Raw genomic sequence first — 24,214 nt, forward strand, 5'->3', positions numbered from 1 at the left:
TGTCCAGGGGTAGGGCTGTCAGAGGGCCAGGAAATTGGCCTAATAACTGTACAAGGTTTCAACCATCTGGCCAAGTTGGGATCTCAAAAGTGGGTGATATATGTTATATATATTTTTTCCTCTCTCTCTCTCATTCTCCCTGAGCTGAAGGGCAGACAAATCAGCCACTTCACAAGTGACCAGGTGAGAGGTGAATGAGCGAACGAGCGAATCTTGTCAAGAAGATTTGCCTTCACCAAAAGTAATAACATCCCACCTGTGCAAACTCCCAGGGATTGACGGAAAGCATTCCATGTACTTGGCAAAGTTCCCAAACTCACCCTTCAGCCTCGTCCTGAGAACGTTGCCGTCCTACAAGTGTTCGTGTAAATTCAATGAGAAAAAGTTCTCATGAGCACTGCTGGTCCTTGTTGCCGCTGACACTTCAATATTTGATAGCTGTTTGGAAACTTTCTTTTTGAAACAGCAATGATACTTGGAAACATGCCAAATTTTGTCAGGTTTAGCGCTTTCTTCAGTACATCACAGATGCGTAGTTTGAAGTTGACACTAAAAAGAATCATTTTGATCGTTTGGGATATAGTTTACCTCTCAGATTTGTTATTGCTTAACTATTTACATAGCTCTCATCAGTAAGGGATATTGAAAAGAAAATTGTACGATAGTGCTCCAAACTTTGACAAAATTTCATTATGTAAGCTGCTGTAATAATATTCTCTTTGTTATCAATTTCCTGGTAAGCAGAGACATACACTAGTCACTTGTTTACACTAAAATAGAAACAGTTGCAATTATTGACCACAACTCCAACAATGTCCCATGTAGGAAACCAAATCATGAAGTGTTTCTCTGATTACCAAAACTCTATGAAGGCACTTGGTGTTGAGACAAGGAGTGTAAAAGCCAAACAGAACAATAATTGAAACTTCAATGAAAGTGACTCCAGCTCTCTATTCATATACTCATCAATCAGTCAAGCAATCTCTCAATCAAGTTGGCCCTGACCTTAACAGTACGTACTGTAAAACATGATATATTCGCGGCATGAAATTTCGCGGATTGGAACTGACAGCCTTTTTAGTGGCATGAAATTTTCGCGAAGTGCTACTGGTGTTCAATGCATATAGTGCAAACAAGAACTTTCGCGTGCGAAATTCGCGAAATTAAAGTGCACGCGAAAATTCCTCGTTTTACAGTACTCATGTGTATGTTTCTACCAAAATGCCTTGCATACAAGGTGTGAATGAGCTGCCAGCTACTGTTTTTACTCTTTTCGTTATCTTTTTTCGTAGTCTGAAAGAAGAAAATTTGTTTTTTATATTGAAAGTATTTTTTTCCTGAAATTTTATTTGTTATGCTCTGTATTATATATAATTTCCCCATTTTTTGAATAAATGCATTCATGACATCATGATTTTTTTTTACTTTTTCATATATATATTTTCATTTTTTTTTTTTAAATGTGAGCATCACTTCCTTCTGCAGCTTGCCGAGCCTTGCAATCCTGTTGAGCAGTTCATGAAGTGTTTTGTCCAACAAATTTGTTGTACAAATTTGCTCTCAGCCAATCAGTTGCAAGGATTTCTGTAACAGTTTTTCAGAGAAAATATCTATAAACAAAATGCTTCATGAAATGCCCCCCCCCTGTTATATTTAGGATTGAATGCAACTTTCCCAGATATGTCAGAAGTATTCAGATCTTATCCTGACTGCCTTTGTAAATTCATTGGACTAAAGCTTTGTATTGTATTTTTTTATTACTGTGTTAAAAAACAACAACAAACAAACAGATGGACACATCATTGGAGCTGGTCAACTCATCCCATCCAGTCAATGGACGATACCAGCTGGACACTCCACAGTACAGCCTGCTGGTAGTCAATGTGGACCCGCGGTACGACAACCGCACCTTCCGCTGCATGGCCAGGGGCATCGCCGACCCCGCCTCCCTCAGCACCCCTACGGCCGGACTGACCGTCGGGATCACCCAGGCCACGCTGACCAGCACAGGTATGGTATGGTGTCCCACCTCCCTTGGTGGAGCAAAGCGGATGGGGTAGAGCATGTGGTACTTTGGAGCATCTTGACTACGAGTTGTGCCTTTCTTAGGCTGGCAGTTTTTGTCTTATTCCACAGAGCATTTCTGACACTTGACAAAATTTAGTCAGATATTTACCCAGTTTTCAAACAGTTTTACCACATCAGAATGCAGTGTTTGCTCCAAACTTTTTTTTTTCCGCAGACGAGCTCATCAGGCCAGTGAAGCTTTGAAATGTTGACCAGCCCACCAGAGGATGAGCGATTGATCTTGCAGCCCTTTTTAACTAGCTGCTGCTGGTGGGCTGAGTATTTATTTTGACTATAATTCCTGGAATAGCGCCGTGTCAAACGTTATGATATGACAGGGAGTGTCTGAGATGTGTGCTGGAAATACATTTGCTGCCTGCCTACACATTATCCTGCTCTGGCATCACTTTGATCTATCACTGAAGTTTATAGTGAAGATGATTATGGCAACACCACATTACCATTTATGCTGCCCTGGACCATTTCCGAATGTTTAATCAATTTCTGTAGATGTCGTCACGATGATTTAATGCTTCCTGGGATTTTCGCATTGAAGAGAACAATAATGAGAACATTCAATATTTATGTACTAAAAATAAAGTGCTGAATTTTTCATGCTTCATTTTACAGCGAGTTATCATTTCAAACACTGAATAAAGCTATATTTTCAACTCATGACTTGCATTGCAAAGATATATGATACCTAAGTGGGTTTTTTTTCCATTCCATGTTTCATTTGTGATGTCATTATTTTGTTTTATTTGTCGAAACAATAAGGAAATGTTCTCTGCATCAACATGGTTATTTGAATAACTTTTTGTTTTAGAGGGAAAAAGGATGAAGCTTGTCAGATATCTTGGAGAACTCTGCTATTGAAGCTGAGGAAGATTTCACATTTGGAAGGAGTTGATTTACTTATTGAAAATCATTCTAGATAAAGTGTCAGAGCAGGATCTTGAGCCCGGTTCCGAGACTAGCATGCTTGCATCTTGCCCAATCTCCTTGCGATTCATGGAAACTATTACCAGCTAATAACCAGAGGGGAGCTAACACTGTACCAAGTATATGAATTTTGAACCCTTCTGGTTTTAGATCAACTTTTAAATACTATGTAAAGCTTTGTTGTTGTTGTCTTTTATTCTGGTTTAAAAAATGTTATCTGATGTGACCATCAATTGTGTATCTCATGACTTTTTATTCCCCCCCCCCCCCTTGTCTCTTTATCCACAGTTTAGGTTTTAAAGGCAACATGGTTCATCTGTTAGCAAATGATTTCATTGTTTTGCAATGACAACACATGAATGTATTGATTTGCAGTCAAATGAATGTCAAATGCCATCAGCGATAGATTTTGTGGTGTAAGCTTTCTCATTTGCATACCTTACTTTAAAAAGAAAGATTGACCTAAAAAAGACTATTGTGCTTTGTTACTTTGTATTATGGCAACCATGCTTGCTGTATTATACTAGTTGTTATACTGCAGTTACACACTTCAATTGCAATTTTGATATACACTTAAAAGGAAAAATTTCCTGTTTAAAAAGGTACTTGTTATGGTGATTTTACCTTATTAAGTTTGGTACACAAACTTCTCTAAAAGATTTATGTATTTTTGTTACTTAGGAAATCATATGTTTCATTAAAAGTAATCTTCACACTTGTGTAAATATGGCTACTCTGAAAGACAAAAGGATTCTTGAATTCTGTGTCATTGACTCTGATAGTGGCAGTTGCGTAGTGGAAAAAAAAAAGTGGAAGCAATGATAGGGGTGTCACAAAATGCTTTATATGATAATGTGGATGTCATAAATGTGACACGTTCATGACACAATGTGATGGCATGGGAATTCCTCACCGATTGTTTCGGCACAAATCACACGTGACATAATGCCTTAGATGCGGCAGGAAATGGCTCAATATCGGTGGCAGTCCAATAAAACATTCCAACCCCTCCGGCTGCGCTTCCCCCCAAAAGTTCTTTGAATGTGTTCTCCGCGATGGTAAGCTGCGTGTAGACACATGACTTTATAGTGCACTTGGAATGGATGTATCGATACAGAGAAACTGTGCACAAAATTTCTTATCAGTGCAGAAATGTGGTGTCTATTTATGTCTGACAAAGGAGAAAGGTGTTATCTTCAAGCAGAGTTATATTCCATTCTGTGTGGCAATGAACTGAGTGTGTCTCACATGTTCTTTCAAGTCTCCTTTTTTTGAAGGTTTCCCCAGGGAAATACTGCATACGCCATATTTTTTTTGGGGGGAGTCTCGTGCTATATGCAAATTTAAAAACACATGAAATATTAACTCTAAACCTGATGTGAATGTGACGCATGCACGTACATTCCTTTGTTCATTACTGTGCTCCAAGATCGTGAATTCAATCACTCGCAAAAATTAGCGGGAAGTCCCTATTCACAAAATATTAGATTTGCTAAATATATAGCATATGGCCATTTTTACAATCAGTGGTGTAAAACACGGTTTTGGCACTAGTTGGTGTATAACTTTCTTATACACTGACAGATATGCATTATTTTTTCTCATAAACTTACCACCCACAGTGTCTACCTTGGGTACCTTAATGAACTTTCCTCTCTTTTTCTTTCAGATGTGGCATGCACTTACATGCTTGAAATCCAACACTTTTGGTGTATGCACTCTGACATGGTTTTTTTGTCAGACCTAGCATATTAAATTGTTCATTCCTCTTCATTATTTTTGTTGTTGTGGTGATAGACAGGTATCCAACATTAAGAACTATTATGTTTACCAGGTTCTGCTTTGTCTTCTTTAAAGACTGAAATTGTCCAAACTTTATGTTTCGGAGGTGACATTTTCCGTTAACAATTAACCCCTCTTTTGAGTTAGCTCTTGCTCACAATTATAAAATTCAACTTTGCTAATTTCCATCAAAACAGAATAGTAATCAATCTGACTTAACTTCGATCCAAAGATTATTTGATTCAAATAGCTTATCATTTTTTGGTGAGTGTTTATAAATTTATGCAACTTTTCCGTTAACTTTTTTGTCACCTCCGAGACAACAGATTTATGTATTTGATTTTTTTGTTCTTGACATCAGTTATACATTACATTTACAAAAATGTAACATATCCCCTCACATTATCTCTGAAGGAAGGTAGTAGAAATATAGCCTGTTGTTTTCATTTCGGAGCAATTTACAATTTTCCGTTAACACTTGTCACCTCCGAAACAATCGTCACCTCCGAAACAGCAAGCGTATTATATTTGATAATTTCTCGAAGACAAAGCAATTTTGTTTGATTCTGTCCAATTGACAGGAATCTCTTTTGGATGAAAATAGTAATATGGCAACAGGAAGTGAGAATTTTCTGGAGATTAATAAAAGATCTAATAAAAACTAAGAATTACTGTTTCGGAGGTGACAAAACACTGTTAACAAGAGTTTTTGCTCATTTCTATTGAAGAGAAACCATATCATGTACACCAATGGTTTGACTTATTTTAGTAACATAAGTCTCAAAGTGGAGAAATCAACTAACACACTCTCACTCTTATTTTTATTACTATACTGTACGTTTTAGGGCAAATTTACATTTTTTCACTTTTTTAACAAAGAGAATGCACAAAATACACCCATCTGTTGTATATATAATATTGTAATCAAGATCAATTCTCCTGCTTTAGTTAAGTAAACATATAGATGCTTTCATCTTAGAAGCTTGATTTCCAATTTAAGCAATTTAGTTGTGAGGATTTACGAATCACAGCTTTCCATGTAGGTTGCTTTTTCTTGTGTTTCGGAGGTGACATTGTTTGTTAACACCATATTGTTATGTGATAGTGAAAGGCAAGACTTCAGTTTCTTTTCACTATCTATTAACATTTTCTACAAAATCATCACAACAGAAGTGACTTTTGTATACCTAGCTCACCAGAATTCCCTTGATACCAAAGTGATACATGCGGCAGTTCATGCATGCCCTACATTGTAGTCAACAATCTTTAAAAAAAATCATAAAATAATCAAACTCCACAAAAAGGCCACATGCCTACATGTATAGCTGGTACACAACTTGTTCTTGAATTCTTAGTTGTTGTTTTTCCATGTACAACGTGGTAATCATAAACAAAATTATGTGATTTTTTTTTTAAATATTGCAATAATTATTACATTTTCCAAGTTGAACCAACTGTTTATGACATTGTATTTTTTAAAATTATTGAAGTTATCTGACAACTAAAGTGAACAGAGGAACAAGTCCCTAGGACTGGAAAGGGAAAGATCCAAAAACAAGATTTGTATTTCTATCTCAATATAATTTTGATGACGTGTTTACCTTGTTTTGTTATTATGTTTTATCTTAGAATTTGGCTTTAAGTACTGAAATTTCAAGGAAAAGAAAATGGTTTCTTAAAGGACAAGTCCACCTTCATATACATGTGGATTGAGTGAATGCAACAACATTATTTAGTAGAACACATCATTGAAAGTTTGGGAAATTGGACAATCCATTCAAAAGTTATGTTTTTTTTTAAAGTATCTACATTGTATGCAATCACTGCTGGATGAGACGACTACGACAGTGTATGATGTCACATGCATACAACGATATAAAGAAAATATAAGTGAATTTCACAAAACTTTACTTTTTGAAAAAAGTGCACATTTCTTCAACTTGCTACTGATGTATGTTAGGGCAATATTATTCACCCTGCCTTCCAAAAGAGAGAAGTCAAGTGTTCTTTTGTTATGCAAGAAAAGTGAAAATATGTTGAATTTTCTTGATACTTTCTCTATATCCTGATACACGTGTGACATCACAAGCTATAGAAATCTTCTCATTCAGCTTTGACTGAGCAGAAACTTCAAAAATTCAAAACTCTGGAATGGATTGCCTTATTTTCCTCAAACTCTCACTGATGTTTTACTAATATTGCTGTATTTACTCAACCCTCATGTCTATTGAGGTGAACTTGTCCTTCTTCGGTCCCTTATAGGGTTATTTGAGACCAGTTTGTGTCCGGGACCTTCTGTGAAGTTGATGGGTAAAATTACTGAACCAAAAAAAAAAAAAATCCCCATAAGTTCACACAAAAGCATTATGCTGCTCTCTTCAGCTGGGAGACACAAACTGTTGTCTTAACCAAACTGTAAAAACTTGCTAAAGATTAGTATGAATTACAATCTAAAACAAAATATGAGCTAGTATCCACTATCATGAAAGAGAATAACTAAACAAAATAACAAGTAAGAACTGAAAGAAAGAGCTTATATTTGAAAATTAAAGCCATGAGGAAAGACATGAATGTTCACAATATATTACTTGTAGTTAACACCTGAGAAGTTGGGTTGTCTCTGTGTTGTGTCACCTCCAAAACAATAAAATGATTTTTTCTTATCTTATACTTTTTACTCTCAAAAGTGACTAATGATTGCTGGTAATTTTCAAGCAATTCAGAAAGATACATAAAATATATTTTAGTACTGTCAACAGTTTAAATGAATCTGGTATATAGAAAATTTATCCCAGATGAACCAAACACCTTTCACCAGTATTATAACATTTGTATGGTGGCTATCAAGAATGATGAAGAATTCATGAACATCCTTGAATTAATCTACATGTATTTATAATACTATGTTCAAACAAAAACATAATACAAGTCAAATAAGAATTTTTGCTTTTGGCATTCATAACCTATGTCCCCACCAAAAAATTACAATGGTACCCTCCGCAACGATAACTTTAAAGATAGTGAATCAATCTAAAATACAATTTGAGGGATTGAAACTATAACTCATTGCCCACACCTTACAGAAAACCCCATTCAATTTGCTTCAGAGGTCAAAGAGAAATGAGGATTTTTGTAGAGCATGTCAGGAATCCCTTCCCTCCAAGTTCTGTATATTGTGTTTATTCATTAATATGCAGTTCCAAGAGCATCCAAGTGCTAAACTTGGAAGAATCAGACTCCTGACATCCTTTATAACAATCCACATTTCTTTTAGACCACTTAACCAAAATTGCTTTCTGCAAAATAGAGCTAAGATGTTATAATTTAAGACCACAAAGTAGATTTTAGCTGATTTAATCATATTGGGTGCTATCAATGCAAAAGTCTAATTGTATTTTGTATTTTGTACTTTTTTTTTCTTTTTTCTTTTTTTTTTTTTTTTGGGGGGGGGGGGACATACTATATGAATACTTGAACACAATGTTAACATTGAATGTCACCTCCGAAACAAAGTTATTCTTCCCTGGTGTTGTGGAATCAAATGTTCTGAGAGCAAAGAAACATTACTAAAATGATCTTACACCCTCATTTCAATTTAAGGTAGAAAATGGAATGCCATGTTTCTTCAGGTTACAATATCTAGCTTATGTCCGTCATATTCTTACTGTAAATGAATATTTCAACACAATGTTAACATTGAATGTCACCTCCGAAACGAAGTGATTCTTCCCTGGTGTTGTGGAATAAAATGTTCTGAGAACAAGGAAACATTACTAAAATGATCTCACACCCTCATCTCAATTTAAGGTAGAAAATGGAATGCCATGTTTCTTCAGATTACAATATTTAGCTTACAACCCGTGTCCAAATGGAAGGCAAACTACCGGTGCCCATGCTAATTAATGAAGTGTAAAAAAATACTTGTTCTGTGTGGTTTATCTGCTTGAAACAGGAGTTAATTTCTTGTTCTCGAGTTATACTTATTAAAAACATTGATAAAAAGAAAAAGTTTTGTGTTATTGTCACTTATTCTCAAAAAAACTGAATGTTAATATCAATGTCACCTCCGAAACATTCTATTATGTTAACTGTCACCTCCGAAACATCCATGTGTGAAAAATCCAAGATTTAGAGAAATGATTGGAATTTCATTTAACCTACATAGGAAGGTAGCCCTTCTTAAAGACTTGTTATAGTATAGAGTTTGACCTGGCTTGCCCTCCAATAAATAGTTAAAATCTTAAAAATTGCATGTCAATTGGTATTTTTACCAAAAATTTATAAATCTCATGTATTTTTTTTTTAATTCACTTTATATTCAACCCCCAAATAGTTTTGATTCACAAACTATATATTGTTGTTAACCATATAAACTTTGCATGGTGAAGTTTGACTACAGAGTTTTGTCATTATGGTGCAATTCATGAAAACAAAATTTTGCTTAAATTTACTTCAGGTGCCAGGGTTTTCCTTAAATTACACCAATAACTCTTCAGCTTTAAGGTCTGAAATGTTATTTTTTCAAAAATTTGAATACTTTCCAACAGGAATCAAACAGAATAATGAAAAAATATTGTGTTTGAAATTTTGACCCTCTGCGTACAAAAGTTACACCACTGATCGTAAAAAAGGCCATATACAGTAGCTCAAGAAAAGTTTTTACCCTGAGAGTACATAATGTGCAAGTTTTAACTTCTTTTAACGTTGGGCTTCTTTTAAAAGGAAAGACAAAAATTTAACAACTAAATTTTTGAAATGAAATGAAATGATCAACATGGTTCAGTAAGATATGCCAAAATATCAACAAGCTTAAATTTGAATGCAAACATTTGTGTGTGTTTGCTTGTATAACTGTATATATATATATATCTATATATATGTGTGTGTATGTATGTTTCTGTATGTATGTCTGTATTTGATACAAGCAATAATGTGAATATCCTGCAAAATAAGCCATTCCAGGCAACTTGAGAATCCGCAATATGATACCTCTTAGAGGTCCCTTGTAATCTTTCTGAGAGAAGTTTGCCAAGAGATTACGTACAGAAACCAGTTCTTGGCTTCCTTACAAACAGATGTCGAAACTGCAAGATTGTGCTTAAGTTCTGTTTGGAGTGTCAAGCCAGTAGTTTATGGTACAGGTCCCCCCATTTTTAAAACAGTTTTTTTTTTACAGCTATGTACACATGTCATGGGGCCTTTTCATAATGCTGAGCTAGAAAATGTAAATTGACCGCATGGTCATGCAATTGTGTGTTGTGTATGAAAATCTCATCAACAGAATCAAAATGCTTTGTACTTCCAATAGGCTGCCAATCAAACTTGTTTCTTATGATATATCAAATTTCATGAAACTGGCAATTCAAGAAAGAAATTGAACTGTGCTTCAAGTGAGCACTGACTCTGCGTCATACATTCATTCTTTTGAATTTCAAAAAAATATTTTTGTTAGTTTTTTGTTTAGTTGTTTGTTTAACAAACATGTTCTGTTGTTTGTTTTTGTTTTTTGTTTTAGTTTTTGTGGTTTATGTGTACCTGGTCAAGACAATTGCAAACAACAAAAATGTAATTTAACAGACAGTAAATGATACCGTGTGATGTTCATGTTGTATAATCCTGTTTTGCCAGAACGTGACCAAACCAATTTAAGCATTTTTGGGCTTATAAATAGACTACATCTGCCAGCCAATGGGTGATTTCAAGTTCGGTGCTAGTGCTAGTGCTAGTGCTATCTCAGCACTAGCACCGGCGATAAAACCGAACTTGAAATCACGTCGGTGTTGGGAGTTGACCTCAAAATTATGACGTAATTCCGGTTGCTGGTGCTGGGTTCGGTGTTGAATGTCGTCTGCTGAACCGAGCTCCGCCGATTGTGTTAGCCATTTACGTGCTTTTTCGCCATTGACTAACACTAGCCCCTAGGGATTAACATTTTCGTCATTTCAAGTTCGGTGCTGGTGTTGGCGTTGCCGTACGAGACTCATATTGACGTCCATAATAGATGCACGTTTTACGTGCAAAGTCTATGCTAATGCAGTGGTCGCCCACGTAACGTACACGAACACTCTTGACATGGCTTTATAAATCTGAGCCTGGGAGCAAAATTAAGATAGTTGTATTTTTGGGAGTGGATGAAATTTGTGGCATTTTAATATTTCTTCCCCACTATGTCCCTAAAACTAAGCAATTTTGGCTACATCTTTTAATATTTGACTATAATCACGCGCAATCACTTTTTTCGTCGCGCAATTCCCGCGGAGCTCGCGGTGCTGTGATTCCAACACCTAGTGCTGGTGATCGATAATTATGATCGGTATCGCCTCGTTAATCTGACCGTCGGTGTTGGAGCTCGATTTAACGCTGTTATTCGGGGGCTAGCACTAGCACTAGCACTAGCACCGAACTTGAAATCACCCAATGTGCTGGGTTACATTTGGAAGTTAAGTTTGCCTTGCTGTTGGTTTTCATGGATAAAATCATTTGATCATCAGTCATTATTTTTGGAATTGAGGTTACTAAATGGAGTTTCTCTTGTGTACATTTTATAAACAACAACAACAACAATATATATGTATATATATATATATATATATATATATATATATATTTGTTGTTGTTGTTCATAAAATGTACACAAGAAATGTTTTCAATATATAACTGTAAATGCTGCAGTGTACATTATCAAATGATTTCGACATCGGCTTGTCTTGGTCAGAGATGGGAGAATGACATGCATAATACTATATGAATCACATTTATTTCTGAAACATTTTTTGTTTTTCTATTTTTGAAACTGGGGTGATCAGAAATAGCCGACTATTTTTGTAATGAGAACACAAATAGTCGAGTGAGTGCTAGAAAAGAATAATCATCTGTGTGAGTTAGACATTAAAGGGATGGTATAGTTTTGATTTAGATGGGGTATTCATATTTTAACTTTTTGTGAGATAATTAGAAACCACTTATAAAATATTAAAGAGCATATAATTCTAAGAGGAATTCAAAGTTTATTTGATGACGGTTCAATTTGAAATTGCTGAGATAGCCAGAAACAAAGTAAAACAAAGTGGTACTTAAAAAAGATGGGTTCCACATTTTATTAGGACCTCTTTGTTTGTTTGATATCTCGGCCATTTCAAAATGAATTTTCATTAAATAAACTTTGAATTCCTCTGAGAATTGTATGCTCTTTCATATTTCAGAAGAGGTTTCTGATTATCTCACAAAAAAAGTTGGAAACCTGAAGTCCCACTTCAACCAAAACTATACTATCACTTGACCAGCACCATGTTGTCATGTTTCCTGGCCCTGTTTTTTGAAGAGTTAAGATTGATTATAAAGTTGATTTCTATCATAAGTCTATGGCAGCCAGTGTGTTAAAGGAAATTTAAAATCGATTATATATTTTGATAAACCAGGGCCCGGGGGTGGGGGGGGGGGGGGGGGGGGGGTTGGGGGGAAGTGGTCTGTTGTGAATTAGGGACATGATTTATGTGCATTGCAATAATTATTAGTTCTCATGGTTTATACCTCCATTTTTAAAAAGAAATTAGACAAGAAAACCAATTAATTTTTAGTAACTGTCATTGCTCATCTGGAGTCAAGAAAGACCACCTTGTAGTTAAGCAAGATGAACGTGTGGTAACCATAACTTTGTCATGTGACTTAAAAAACTAAGAAATCCAGTATTTTGTGCATGATTGTATTAAGAAGTTCCAAAACACAAATTTGTTCTCAAAATGGGTTTGATGCATTTCCAGATATAATTGTGAAGGCCAGGTCAACCATCGCCCAAGAAAGAAAGAAAAAAAAATGGAGCAAAAGTGTACATTATGCATCTTCTTAATCCAGAAGTATTGCAAGGTTGATGGTTTTTAGCAGATTCATTTTGTTTTTCATTTTTTCAATATTTTATTGATTTTAAGAATCACGAATAACACAAGTAAATATGAACAATTAAACTTTCTTACTTTACATGAACATGGCTAACCAATAGCCTATCAATATTATCATAATAAGCTTCAAGTTCTTAAAACAGTAAACATACGCATGCACTTCTACTATTACTGTTAACTAATGATAGGTTTAAAAAAAGAAAGAAGAAAAACTAAGAAAAAAAAGAAGAAGGAGCAACCCCTTGTTTGATAACACCGATTCTTTGTTCAGACAAGAGACGAGAGCACCCACTAAACAGCATACAACATGATTACGGCAAAGTGGCGATTTCGCCAGTTCCACAAGTTTTGCCGTGTCATGTCATTGGGCATCAATAGGCATTCAGCGCCTCACACGTTGATATGGAGCTTCTTTGCTGAATTTCTGTGAAATGCTCCCCTTTAAGCCTTCATTTCCTCAAACGGGATGTAAGGACATCTCTGTCACTCTGTGGTAACATGGAATAAAGGTTCGGGACAGGTGTTTGCCTGCCGTGCGTTACTCCCGACCTTTTGACGTTAACCTTACTTTTTCTCCCCCTGTCCCCAGCCCTTGATTTAAAGTGCAACTGAGTTGAAACCTGCTAGAAGACCCCATTAATGACATTAGAGCCATCCCTTTTTGGTTTATACCTGGAAGGGTAGATCTAAAACACCTTGAATATATTGAACTATTCTGATCTTCATTTTACCAGCATCAAACCTGAAATGGAGGCTAATTCCTCCCCCCACTATAAAGTCTATAACAAAAAATATGGCTCATTCATTTTGTGACATCCCGATTGTGTTGCACCCAGAAACGTTGCTGCTATTTCCGACTGGGTAAAATAGGCTAGTCTGCTTTTAAAAGCTACGAATGTAAAAAAAGAAGAAGAAAGAAAACAACAACAACCAGAGCCCAAAAGCTAGTCTTCTTGGGCGAAGATCTCTCTCTTGCTATCATGTATTGTTAACAGACATCTAGGCTAATAAGCTTTTCAGTCTGATCCCTGCCACGCATGAGAGAGGGACATCCATGGAGGTACATTTATACAAAGTAAGTATGATTAATTATGGCGCCTCTCATGGCTATTTGTGCATGCACTATAATTACCTCTTTTTCTCACCACGTTTTTTAATTTTTTAATCAGAAGCGGACCAGCTTGTAGATGGCAATGAAACGTCCACGTACATGTACGACGAAACCAACACCACGACGACAACTCCTGTGCCCCCAGCGCCACTGCTGGAGACTGAGTTGAGGAACACCAGCGAAGTTGAGCTGGTTGTTGCAGGTAAAAAAGGGAGAGACGATGGTGCATTTGTCTGTGAGAAGGGAATGTGTGGGGGTAAACCGGTAATGGAGAGGTCTTTGGGGAACCTTTTGGATGAAAGTCGTCTCAGTGAGCAACTGATTTGATAGGCTGTCACCCATCGGGAAATACGGCTACAGCAAAATTTGCAATGTGCGACCTTATGTGTTCACACTGATAGGAAAAATTGCAATGTTCCTGCACCAGGGAAAATTTTGAGGGTTTGGGTCTGGGTTTGGGTTTGGGTCTTGTTTTGTTTTGTTTTTGTTTTGTTTTTGTTTGTTTTTTGCCAGTGCATTTGCACATGCGCTATTGGCTCTGTAATCTGCGTACAACCATGGAATGTTACATGAACAAAATACTAGCTAGCCGGCTAGCTGCAATTCACAGGTGATATTTCTGTGATAAGGGCCGTTACTCCAAATTGTTGTGGGTGACTTCATGTGCGTCAAGAGAAATTATGCTTTCAGCGTGCAATGTCTCCAGTAATATTTCAGCAGGTTGTAATCACAGTTGCTGAGTAACTTTCACCAGTGTTGCCAGATTTTCTAACATTGCGATATTTCACTGATGGTGTAAAAGGCCCCCTCATCTAAAACAAAAAAAATATATATATATAGACTTTGAATTGTCCCATGTAGAAAATAGAAAGAAAAAAAAGAAGAAATTGGACTGAAAAACAACCCTAGAAAATGATTACTCTTGAATCAAGGGGAAATCCCTACTTCTTCCTCAAGTTAATCCCTTGTGATACTTTATTGGAATTATGGTGCCACTGGGATCAATTTTCATAATAAAAGATAAGGTATTTTTTTTTAGCAATACCTTTAACAGCCTCAAAGTAAACTTTCAACAGCCACTAGTTGAACTAGTGATACTTCTCAACAGCACTGAAATCCTTGTAAACAATTTTTCTTGTCTTTACTCTCCTCAAAAACACACACACAAAAAAACCTCTTGCCTTGAAGTTGGATGTTTTTCATCTGCTGATTAGTATGGGGGAGTTTGTATTATTTCTTTGTAATCATTGCAAGGGATGATGGGGGACGCATAATGTGGTTGTTTACAGTTTTTTGGTGCAATGAGCTGCTATGTTTAGCCAATGAGGTCTACATTTTTTTCTTTTTATTTAAGAGTGAGGCTGACAATGTTCGATATTGTCCAGCTCACATTTTCCATCTCACGTTTTCATCTGTAGAATCATTGCATCATATACAAATTATATTTCAAACTTGATTTCTTGTTTTCCTGGGTTGTAGATTCCATAGAATCCTCCTATCTCTTCCTTTTTTTCTGTCTGTCTGTCTGTCTGTCTGTCTGTCTGTCTGTCTGTCTGTCTGTCTGTCTGTCTGTCTGTCTGTCTGTCTATCTGTCTGTCTGTCTGTCTTCCCCTTCTCTCTATCTCCCCCTTAAATCATTCCCTTCTTTGTCGTTGAGACTGATTTAGGGATGTAGGTTACCGAATTAGCTTTTCAAATTGGCTCTGTAGTTGGTCAGATTGGCTAAGTCCTCTGTCATCTGCTGTGCTTGAGCCGTTTTTTAACTTTATCATGGGCCTGGGAACAAAAGACTGTCAACGGTTCACGCTAACTGCGTGATTTATTGCGTAGCATGGCAGCATAACTTGTGAGCTCGAATCGGGGACAAGAAAGAAGTACATGACATTTATGTCTGGAGACACCAAAGTTTCTGGCAGTAAAAAATAAAGTTCATTTACCTGTGATTTGGCAAAGTAAACTTCAGGAAGACAATAGTGTAACGCCATCATGAAAAAGAAAATGAAAGATGTATTCTTTGTTTTAAAAAGAAAAAGCAGTGAAAGACATGGGCAAAAGGTGAGTTCATATAATCAACAGGTAGACTTTCTGGTGCATGAGAATGCTCTCTTTGATAATAAAATAATAGGGACTGCGTGCATGCATGCAATTTGCATCCATTAACAAAACTGTAGAACTGGAAGCACTTTGTGCATGGCAGAAAGGTTATCTGTAATTAAGATTTGATTTGGAATTTTGTGGGTTCTGTTTGAAATTTAAGAATGAATAGCTATAAAAGCATGTTTTGCATGATGAGGAATTCCTTGGTATTTAGGTCTCAAGTCAGCATGTTGCAGTAATAATCTCAATGAAAATCAGAATATTTCTTTTACACAAAATTTTACTGTGTTTTACCTAGTTACATGAGATATCACATCTATTCAAGTTCATGCTAGCTATTTCTTTGATAGCTATTTCTTTGCTATTTCTTTGATCAATATTTACAACAGCCCATATCTGGGGGAATTGTGCCTCAGATTTGAACAAAAATCTGCTGACGTTCAGGGATGAAAATTAGGGATGAAATGCTAACATTTAAACATTTACTTTAAGGGGCTAGTAACTGATGAAAGATAAATACAACATACTTTGGAAGACCACAGCCATATGCACTACGATGCATAAAGGTATGCCAGTGACAATTGTGATGTAAAGAGGTTTCTGTTTTTTTGTTGTTTTTTGTTGTTTTTTAGTAGTAGCCAAACAGGGTTCAAATTATCTCATTTAAAGAAAGTTAGCACCAATTAAAAGAAAAATATTTTGAAGTTTCTCTCATAACTCTTCCCCTCCTCCATTTACCCTAAAGAAAAAGAGGTTAATTGTACGTAACTATTTCCACTGTTTTCTATTGTCTTTGGAATCAGAATAAATTTGAGTTTTGGGGGACTGCAGTGAATTGGATGATAAAGTGATCATGGTGTGTAGGTGCAATTTTGCAGTGAAATGCAATTCATTTTTTATTCTTTATTTTTTTTCAAAACAGAAATAAAGGTTTTATACTTCACAACCAATACAACATTTGGACACACCCCTACACTGTATGTCTTGAAAACGATGATACATTCTTACTTTAGATTTCCCCGTTGCCTTCAACTCCGAACAATGTCACATGGCCTGAAGGAACTGCCCAGCTTTATCAAGCAAATTGAGTGAAAGAATCGATAGTGCACCTCAGAAGAATCCAAAAGGTGGCGGGGGAGGGGGTAATGATGCACCTAATGGGGTTGTTTTGCAAATGTGCGAAAATCAAACTGTCTTGAGAACATATATAGGACAGTGTGACGGCCGTAAGGGGGAAGTTCCAAGATTATGCTGCATACTACTGCGATGGAAAAGGTCAAACTTTCAGAAGTACGCCCACTCGTGAATGTAGAGTAGACCCCCGACATTATGCTCCTTGCTCCACTGATCTCCGGAAAGTTCACGTGGTTCTCCACCCCGTCATACACATTGAACATGAAAGCAAAGGGAGGCTAATTTGGCATGGACCTACAGTAATTGCCAACCAGCACTCATGCACATTCATGCCCTAACTTCATCAAGCTGTGAGCATAGTGGATTGATGCATATTTGCACTATACCTAAAGAGTACATGTTTGAAGCCTTTTGCTGAAACATAAATATGGAAACGTGAAAAGCTAACTTTGCTTTTCTTTTGACTTATCTTGAAAGTGTGACGAGCATATTTCTCCCCTCTTCAATGCAAATTGATTAATAGCCATTGAATTTCCGTGGACTCTCTTACCAAGATAGTGATCTTACTTATTTGAGAGTGTTGTCTCTAGCTTTGCTCAGCATATTTACATAATATTTCCTTGTCATAGGCTGAATAAACTCTGAGCTATGAATACTATAGCCTAAAGAGTCTCCTCCTTTCCAGGGCCCTATTACTTCCATCAGTCACCCTCACCCATACTGTTTTATTAGAAACATTAAAATGTAAGAGTAGAGAGGGGGCTCCTTCATCGTCTGCATCGTTTACATTAAAAGAACAAGCTATATCATGAATATTTTTGATTTAATACATTGTACCTCCTATGAAGCTTTGGTAAGCCCCTCATGACCCTCGAGGTACAAACTCATTGCACCAGATGAAAGTGCAGAGTCATCCAACTAAAGGCCCCTGTAAAGTTTTTCTTTTTCCGATGGAAATGTACTCAGACAAAGAAAATTATTCAAATAATTGTTTGAATGATCTTTCTACGTGTAGGAGGTAAAGCTGTATGTGCATTATCATTCAGAAACACTTTGTTGACAAACCATATATTGAAGCCAAAGTAAATTGTTAAAAAAAAAAAAAAAATGAAGAAGTTGTTGTATCACTGTATGAAACAAGAACATTTGTTGGTATATGATTCATATCGTGAATTACATCAGATATTGATTTTCTATTCATTACAACAATTGCCTGTCTGAAATCACTTTTTGTTTGAACTGTATCTTTACTGAGGCACTTCATGAATTATTTTCTTTGAGCGTGCTATGAAATAAAATGACAACTGTGCATTATTTTTGGGGTAGCATTTCAAAACTGAGCTTTAACTGAGCTTTCAAAAATGAACTTTAACACGAATTAAGTTGCAGACCTGTGTTACACAGGAGAAGGAACTGAGAGGAAAGACGGGAGATTACCGAATCAGAGGGAGCAATCTTGATTCGAGAAATAGCCAATTAAACTGCCCCGAAGCTTGCGCTTTCACATGGCCCAAAAAATTCTGTAAATGATGTCGTGGTTATATACTCTTGGTGTTATGTATTCTGTATAGCTAATGATTGATTTGTTCTTTAAATAGCTATGTAAAGTATTGTATGCAGATTTTATTGGTAAATGACATAGCTTCATCCTGGAAAGCAGACACATGTGCTCAGGTACACATGCACACACATACCATAATTTTAACCCAGCACACATAGCTATACCACATTAACATGCACACATACCATTAACTCGTTGAGGACAAGCTGCTTTTGCTGTAATACACATTTAATGTAGACCCCTGCCTGAGTATACTCAGGACTGGTCCTAAACAGGTTAAAGTAATCTGACATACTCAAATCTATAATACCAGTAGGTAATACATGCAGCTTTCCAAGTGCTATGTGTACTTGAGAATTTGTTGCCTTCACAACTGTCTAAACCTTGAATTTTGCTGCATTCCTCCTGTGTTCTGTCAGAACCCAATCCCCCAGGCCAGCCGAAGGCAGTGAAAGTCAGCAGCAAGTCTGTCGTATTGTCATGGTTGCCTAGCAACGGGCCCGTCTCCAACTATACCGTCAGCTACAGGTAAGCATTGGAAAATCCTTCAAAAGGGCAGTTTAAAATTAGTTTCAAGTCCTTTCCAACTTTAATACATCTTATTTTCTGTTGCACACAGAAAAAGATGATGCCCTATATGGCATAGTGCAAGACTAAAAAAAAAGAAAGAAATAAGCTTCAAAGTAAAGCTTCTTTCAAATTAGGGGGGAAAACTGGGAAAGGAAGGGAAAATATAGATTCTTGAATGCAGAAAGATGTTGAGCATGAAAACATAGCAGCTCTATCCCTCTTTTTGTGTGTGGTAATTATGTCATTCTGCATGATACAGAGTTACTTAACAGTTATTTTGATTAGACAATTTCCTTGCAAAAGGCAACTTTTTTTTTGTTCTTCTACAACTGTAGTAGAATGATTAAATGCCTTATAAAAATCCCAAAGGATATAACTGTCGTACAGTTTAAACTATTCCATTTCCCCTTTACTCTGACTTCAGTTTTCAGTGTTGCAGTCATTGTAGGGTAGCTTTCATGTCATTTATTCTTTCTACACTCAAACTGCAGCAATACCTGTCTATTCAAAGAATTGAATTATTATCAATTGAAAGCTGTCTCTTTCTCTCTCTCTGTCTATCTCTCTCTGTCTGTTTCTCTTTACCTTTTTCAAGCTAAAGAAAGAAAGAGAGGAAAAAACAACAACAAACAAATAAGCAAACCAGAACCTGCATGGTCATCTATTCAAACCTTTGCAAAGCCCTTTCCTCTTTTCCAATATGTCACCAGTACTTTCTGTATAGAGATTTTAAACCCTTAGCAGTTCCCCTTGTCCTTTTCACAGTGACAGCAGAAGACATTTACTTATTCATACTTCTTTGTAATGAAAGCATGAAACAGTCTCTAGTATTAAAATCTTGAGATGGTTGTAGAAGGTTGACAAAAATGATATCTTTTATCTGAACGTAAAACAAAGTAATGCAGTTTTGAGAAAATTCGCTAAAATTCATCTTAACCCGTTGGGGACGGACTGATTTTGCTACAACACGCATTTCCCATAGACCCCTGCCCGAGTATACTCGGGACTGGTCCTCAACCGGTTAAGTGATGAAATGTGTAAAGCTGCATGAAAGTCTGAAATTGTAGAACTTGTGCAAAATAAAGCGCCAAAGGAGACTAGTGTACCGAATATGAGCCTTATTCATTAAAAAAAAGTCATGTTGTGTCCAAAAAAAAAGGATGTGCAGTTTACAATTGTACAGCCATCATTTACTCTGTGAACCTCAACTTCATTATGGTAAACTAGCAAGGAAATAAAGAGTCAGGATTTTGGAGATAATGAGGGGAGATTTGCCCCCCCCCCCCCAAAAAAAAAAAAGAAAGAAAAATATATACATAGGCTGGACAGCATGTAACATTGAGGTGACAAGATCTTTTTTTCCTCCTCTCTCCTCACGCATCCCTGACTAACAGCATTTTCTAAACCATTAGTCCACCATCATTACCTGTGTGGAAGTCATACATGTCCTCTCTGCTCATAAAGTACTTTTTGCTATATTCATGATCAGCGGCGTATGTCAGAGCATGCCATTGTTTTGCCAACATGTCGGAGTAATGTCGCAAACTACGTAGTTCTCGCACCTCCAGTAGCGTGATCACAACACGTCCATAACTAATCTGGGCATCCATGCTTTCCTGTGTGGTTTGCGGGACCGAGAATTCGCAGGGTTAAACAAGCAGAATCTCTCCTTGCACTTGTCATCGCTGGCAGCGTGGCTGTCCACCCCTCCATCCCTCCTACTTCTGCTCCCGTATTATTTGCCAACATCTTCGACAACGTGCTGCCTGCACCGTTGCCATGACTACAGCCTGCAAGCCGATGCATGAAAAAAAAAAAAAACGTAGCTCGTCGTAAATGGAAATGTCATTCGATCCTGTGGACTACTCTGAAATGGCTCTGAATTTACCTTTCTTCTGCCGCGACTGATAATCTGATTACGAGCACATCCCTGAAGGGGGAAAAGGGGGGGGGGGGGCTTTTAAAATATTCCTCACAACGTGTCTGTAAGGATCATTTTTATGCTCCTTTTAATGACCCATTAAGGAATGATCTTCGATCCTCATTAGGCATATTTCTGTGGAAATTAAAAGTCATATTTGAATCAAAGACAGAGAGATTGGAAATTAAAGATCATGTTTGAATCAAAGACAAATTAGATATAGAGAATTTCAACAAACAAAAAATTGAAATTGGATTCTTACCAAAAAAGATAATGCAACAGTTATTGATAGGTGTAATGTGTGTAAATACTTATGGAGGGTGCCTGTAATGTTTGTACTTCTGAAGAAATTTTCACTGATCTGATTTATAGGCAATATCCAATAGTTGATATTTGTACTTTTCCGATGTGCTGGAATGACATACTGTACGAGCTGAAATTACAGATATTTTTGCGAATTGCTACTTGGAGGACATTTTCGCGTGTTGTTAATTTCGCGGTTGTGAGGGTCTAACTGAACTTAGTTATTTGCGCATTGTTATTTTCGCGTGTTGTTATTTTCGCGGCTCAAAGGCGATTCGCGAAATTCGCGAAAATAAAACCACCGCGAAAATTTCAGCTCGTACAGTACATGTAGGTCCATGAATTTTTTCTGATAATGCGAGACAGATCATTTTGCAGTTATTCAATCTTGGGTGTGATTATCTACAATACAGTGGGATCATTTATTGTCGCTGGGGTGACAAGACCTTGTATCTGAAATTTTGGTGAAAATGACTTTTTTTGATTAATGGTCAAATAATCAGATAAGTGATATCCTGTCCAAATCCTAGCTGTCTTACCCCAAAAATGAAGCCACCACGGCATGTCAAAGGAAAGGCTATCTCATTTGCTATAGTGCTTTGGCCGCCATGTTTTTTTGGCTCTCCTGAACATTTGACATTTTATAGATACGAGGTCTTGTCGCCCCAGCGATGTTACATAGCACTCTGACACAGTCAGTGACTGGTTTCACAGCACTTAACAACAAAATTCAGTCACAGATTGATATTAAAAAGAAAAGTCTGAAGGTTCTTCTTGAAGACATCAAGGCTCTAGGCTCTAGGCTCTGGCTTGTGTCTAGTGACTATAGAAACTGTCTTCCTCACCTTTTTTGTCCTTTTTTTAAGATACTTTCTTACTATATTATTAATGATATTCTTATGAATATCATCATTATCAGCATCTTTATCATCATCATCATCATCATCATCATCATCATCATCATCATCTTCATCCTTATCATAATAATATCAATAATGAAACCAGCTCTCATCATCATCATCATCATTACCATCATGATTAAAAAGTATCGACAAAAAAAAAATCATGATTACGTTGCATTCGTTTTGACATTCGTAGTGCTGGAAATGAGACGTACCAGTGGCAGACAGCCGACAACCCACCTCCAGGCAACAGCTCCACCTACACAGTTACTGGCCTCCAGCCATTCTCGTACTACTTCTTCCACGTGAGGGCGCACTTTTCCACCGGCTACTACAAGGACAGTCCTGTGTCCACTCTCATCCGCACGGCGCCAGCCAGTGAGTTGTTCATTACCCCAAATTTTAATGCCTTCCATTTCTTTTCTTCTTTCTTTTTATATTTATTCATTTTCTTTTGTGTGGGTGAGAGTGAGGGAGAATCATGTATTTCTTTATTATGCTGATATTATGCCATTCAGCAGTAGGATGAAAGTAACTGTGAGAGGGTGGACAGTTTGTAATATTTGCCCATGGGCAGGACATTTTGATATGTTGAATCATTTGGACAACATTTTTATACTATTGAATAACAAACGGCACCAATAAATCAAATGGCATCTTTATAAGCAATCAATAGAAGATATTCTAATTATTTATGCAATGCTAAAAAAAACACACACACAGGAAAGAAAATTGTGGTAATATGTGGCACATAGGGAAATGTGGTGTACAGAACCTGCGTACATGTATGTCATATGTAATATTATTATAATTACTACTAACTACTGAAATGACAAGTCACTGTCTGAAGACAATATCTACCCTATATTCTTTAATAATGAGTGAGAAAATTTACCATTTAAGTATTTTGTCTTGCTGACATAATATATATGTACATGTACATTAGTGATGCATCATCATGAAGGCCATATAATGTTGGGAAAGTAATTTTTTTGTTTGTTTGATTGTTTTTGGCAGATCTGCAATGAATTTGTCACATGTTAGGCTTTAACTCTACATATGATTTTTCTACTTCATATCAAGATGATATCAAAAAAACAGTAAAAACAGAATTCTGTCAAGGTTACATTGCCAAAGTCAGCTGTACGCATATTTTTCTTCCTTTTATGACCTTTGACTTTATAGGCCTATGGGTAATGTAATGATGCACCACATATGAAACTGATGGTTTTTGTTGGTAGTATACAGACTATTTCATCCTCTGGTTTATTGATCCCCCCCCCCCCTTTTTTTTTTTAAAGATTATCAGTCCCTCAATAGTATTTCAAACCACATGGATGGCACATTCTCTGTGTTCCCTTGTGCACCTATCATCTGCATTGAATGATTGAGATAAGAATGTTTACTCAAATTTCTGAGATTGAGGCCTTAGCCAACCACTGTGTGGAATTCTGTGTATTTCCTCCTCTAGAGTATGAAGACACTTCAAGATTACATTGTGCATTGTATTTGATAAGGCTCGAAGGCCAGTGTGAAGGAATGTGTCGGCATATCACAGTCACAGATCATCATGTAAAAGCTCCACAATTCTTTTGCAAGGTATAAAACGTTGAGGTCAATGAGGGGATAGCCTTATATACAAGATTTTAAAAGTCAAGAAATTGTGCATGCATGACATCTTTGCCAGAGAAAGCACATGTGTTTGAACAAATGAAGGTCTTCTCAGTGTGAAAGACTCCATACCAGCTGTCTATAAAATAGTGACTCAGTGACAACCTTTGAAAATTTTAAGACGTGCTGTTGGTGTTGTGCTCAAAGAACTGATAATGTCTTAAAACTTGGCAAACAGCGGCAATAATGGTGAGGGAATGTGCTTGCTAAAGTCATGTGTGCAACAAACTCTTTTTGTCATATGATACAAAAGTCACA

At 36.6% G+C, this 24,214-nt stretch overlaps 1 protein-coding gene across 1 annotated transcript in view; it reads left to right on the plus strand.

The window, feature by feature from the left end:
- The window catches only part of LOC139730887 (putative receptor-type tyrosine-protein phosphatase mosPTP-1), a 269,592-nt gene that overhangs the window by 100,027 nt on the left and 145,351 nt on the right, over positions 1-24,214 (plus strand). Inside the window, exons 3-6 of the mRNA XM_071641763.1 lie at positions 1,791-2,010; positions 13,856-13,999; positions 19,009-19,117; positions 22,482-22,663. Coding sequence (XP_071497864.1) covers positions 1,791-2,010; positions 13,856-13,999; positions 19,009-19,117; positions 22,482-22,663 — 655 coding nt within the window. The remainder of the gene's footprint in view (positions 1-1,790; positions 2,011-13,855; positions 14,000-19,008; positions 19,118-22,481; positions 22,664-24,214) is intronic.

This window comes from Diadema antillarum, unplaced genomic scaffold, assembly GCF_040938485.1.
Source record: "Diadema antillarum isolate AM-2024a unplaced genomic scaffold, OU_Dant_1.0 seq00000341_RagTag, whole genome shotgun sequence".
NCBI lineage: Eukaryota > Metazoa > Echinodermata > Echinoidea > Diadematoida > Diadematidae > Diadema > Diadema antillarum.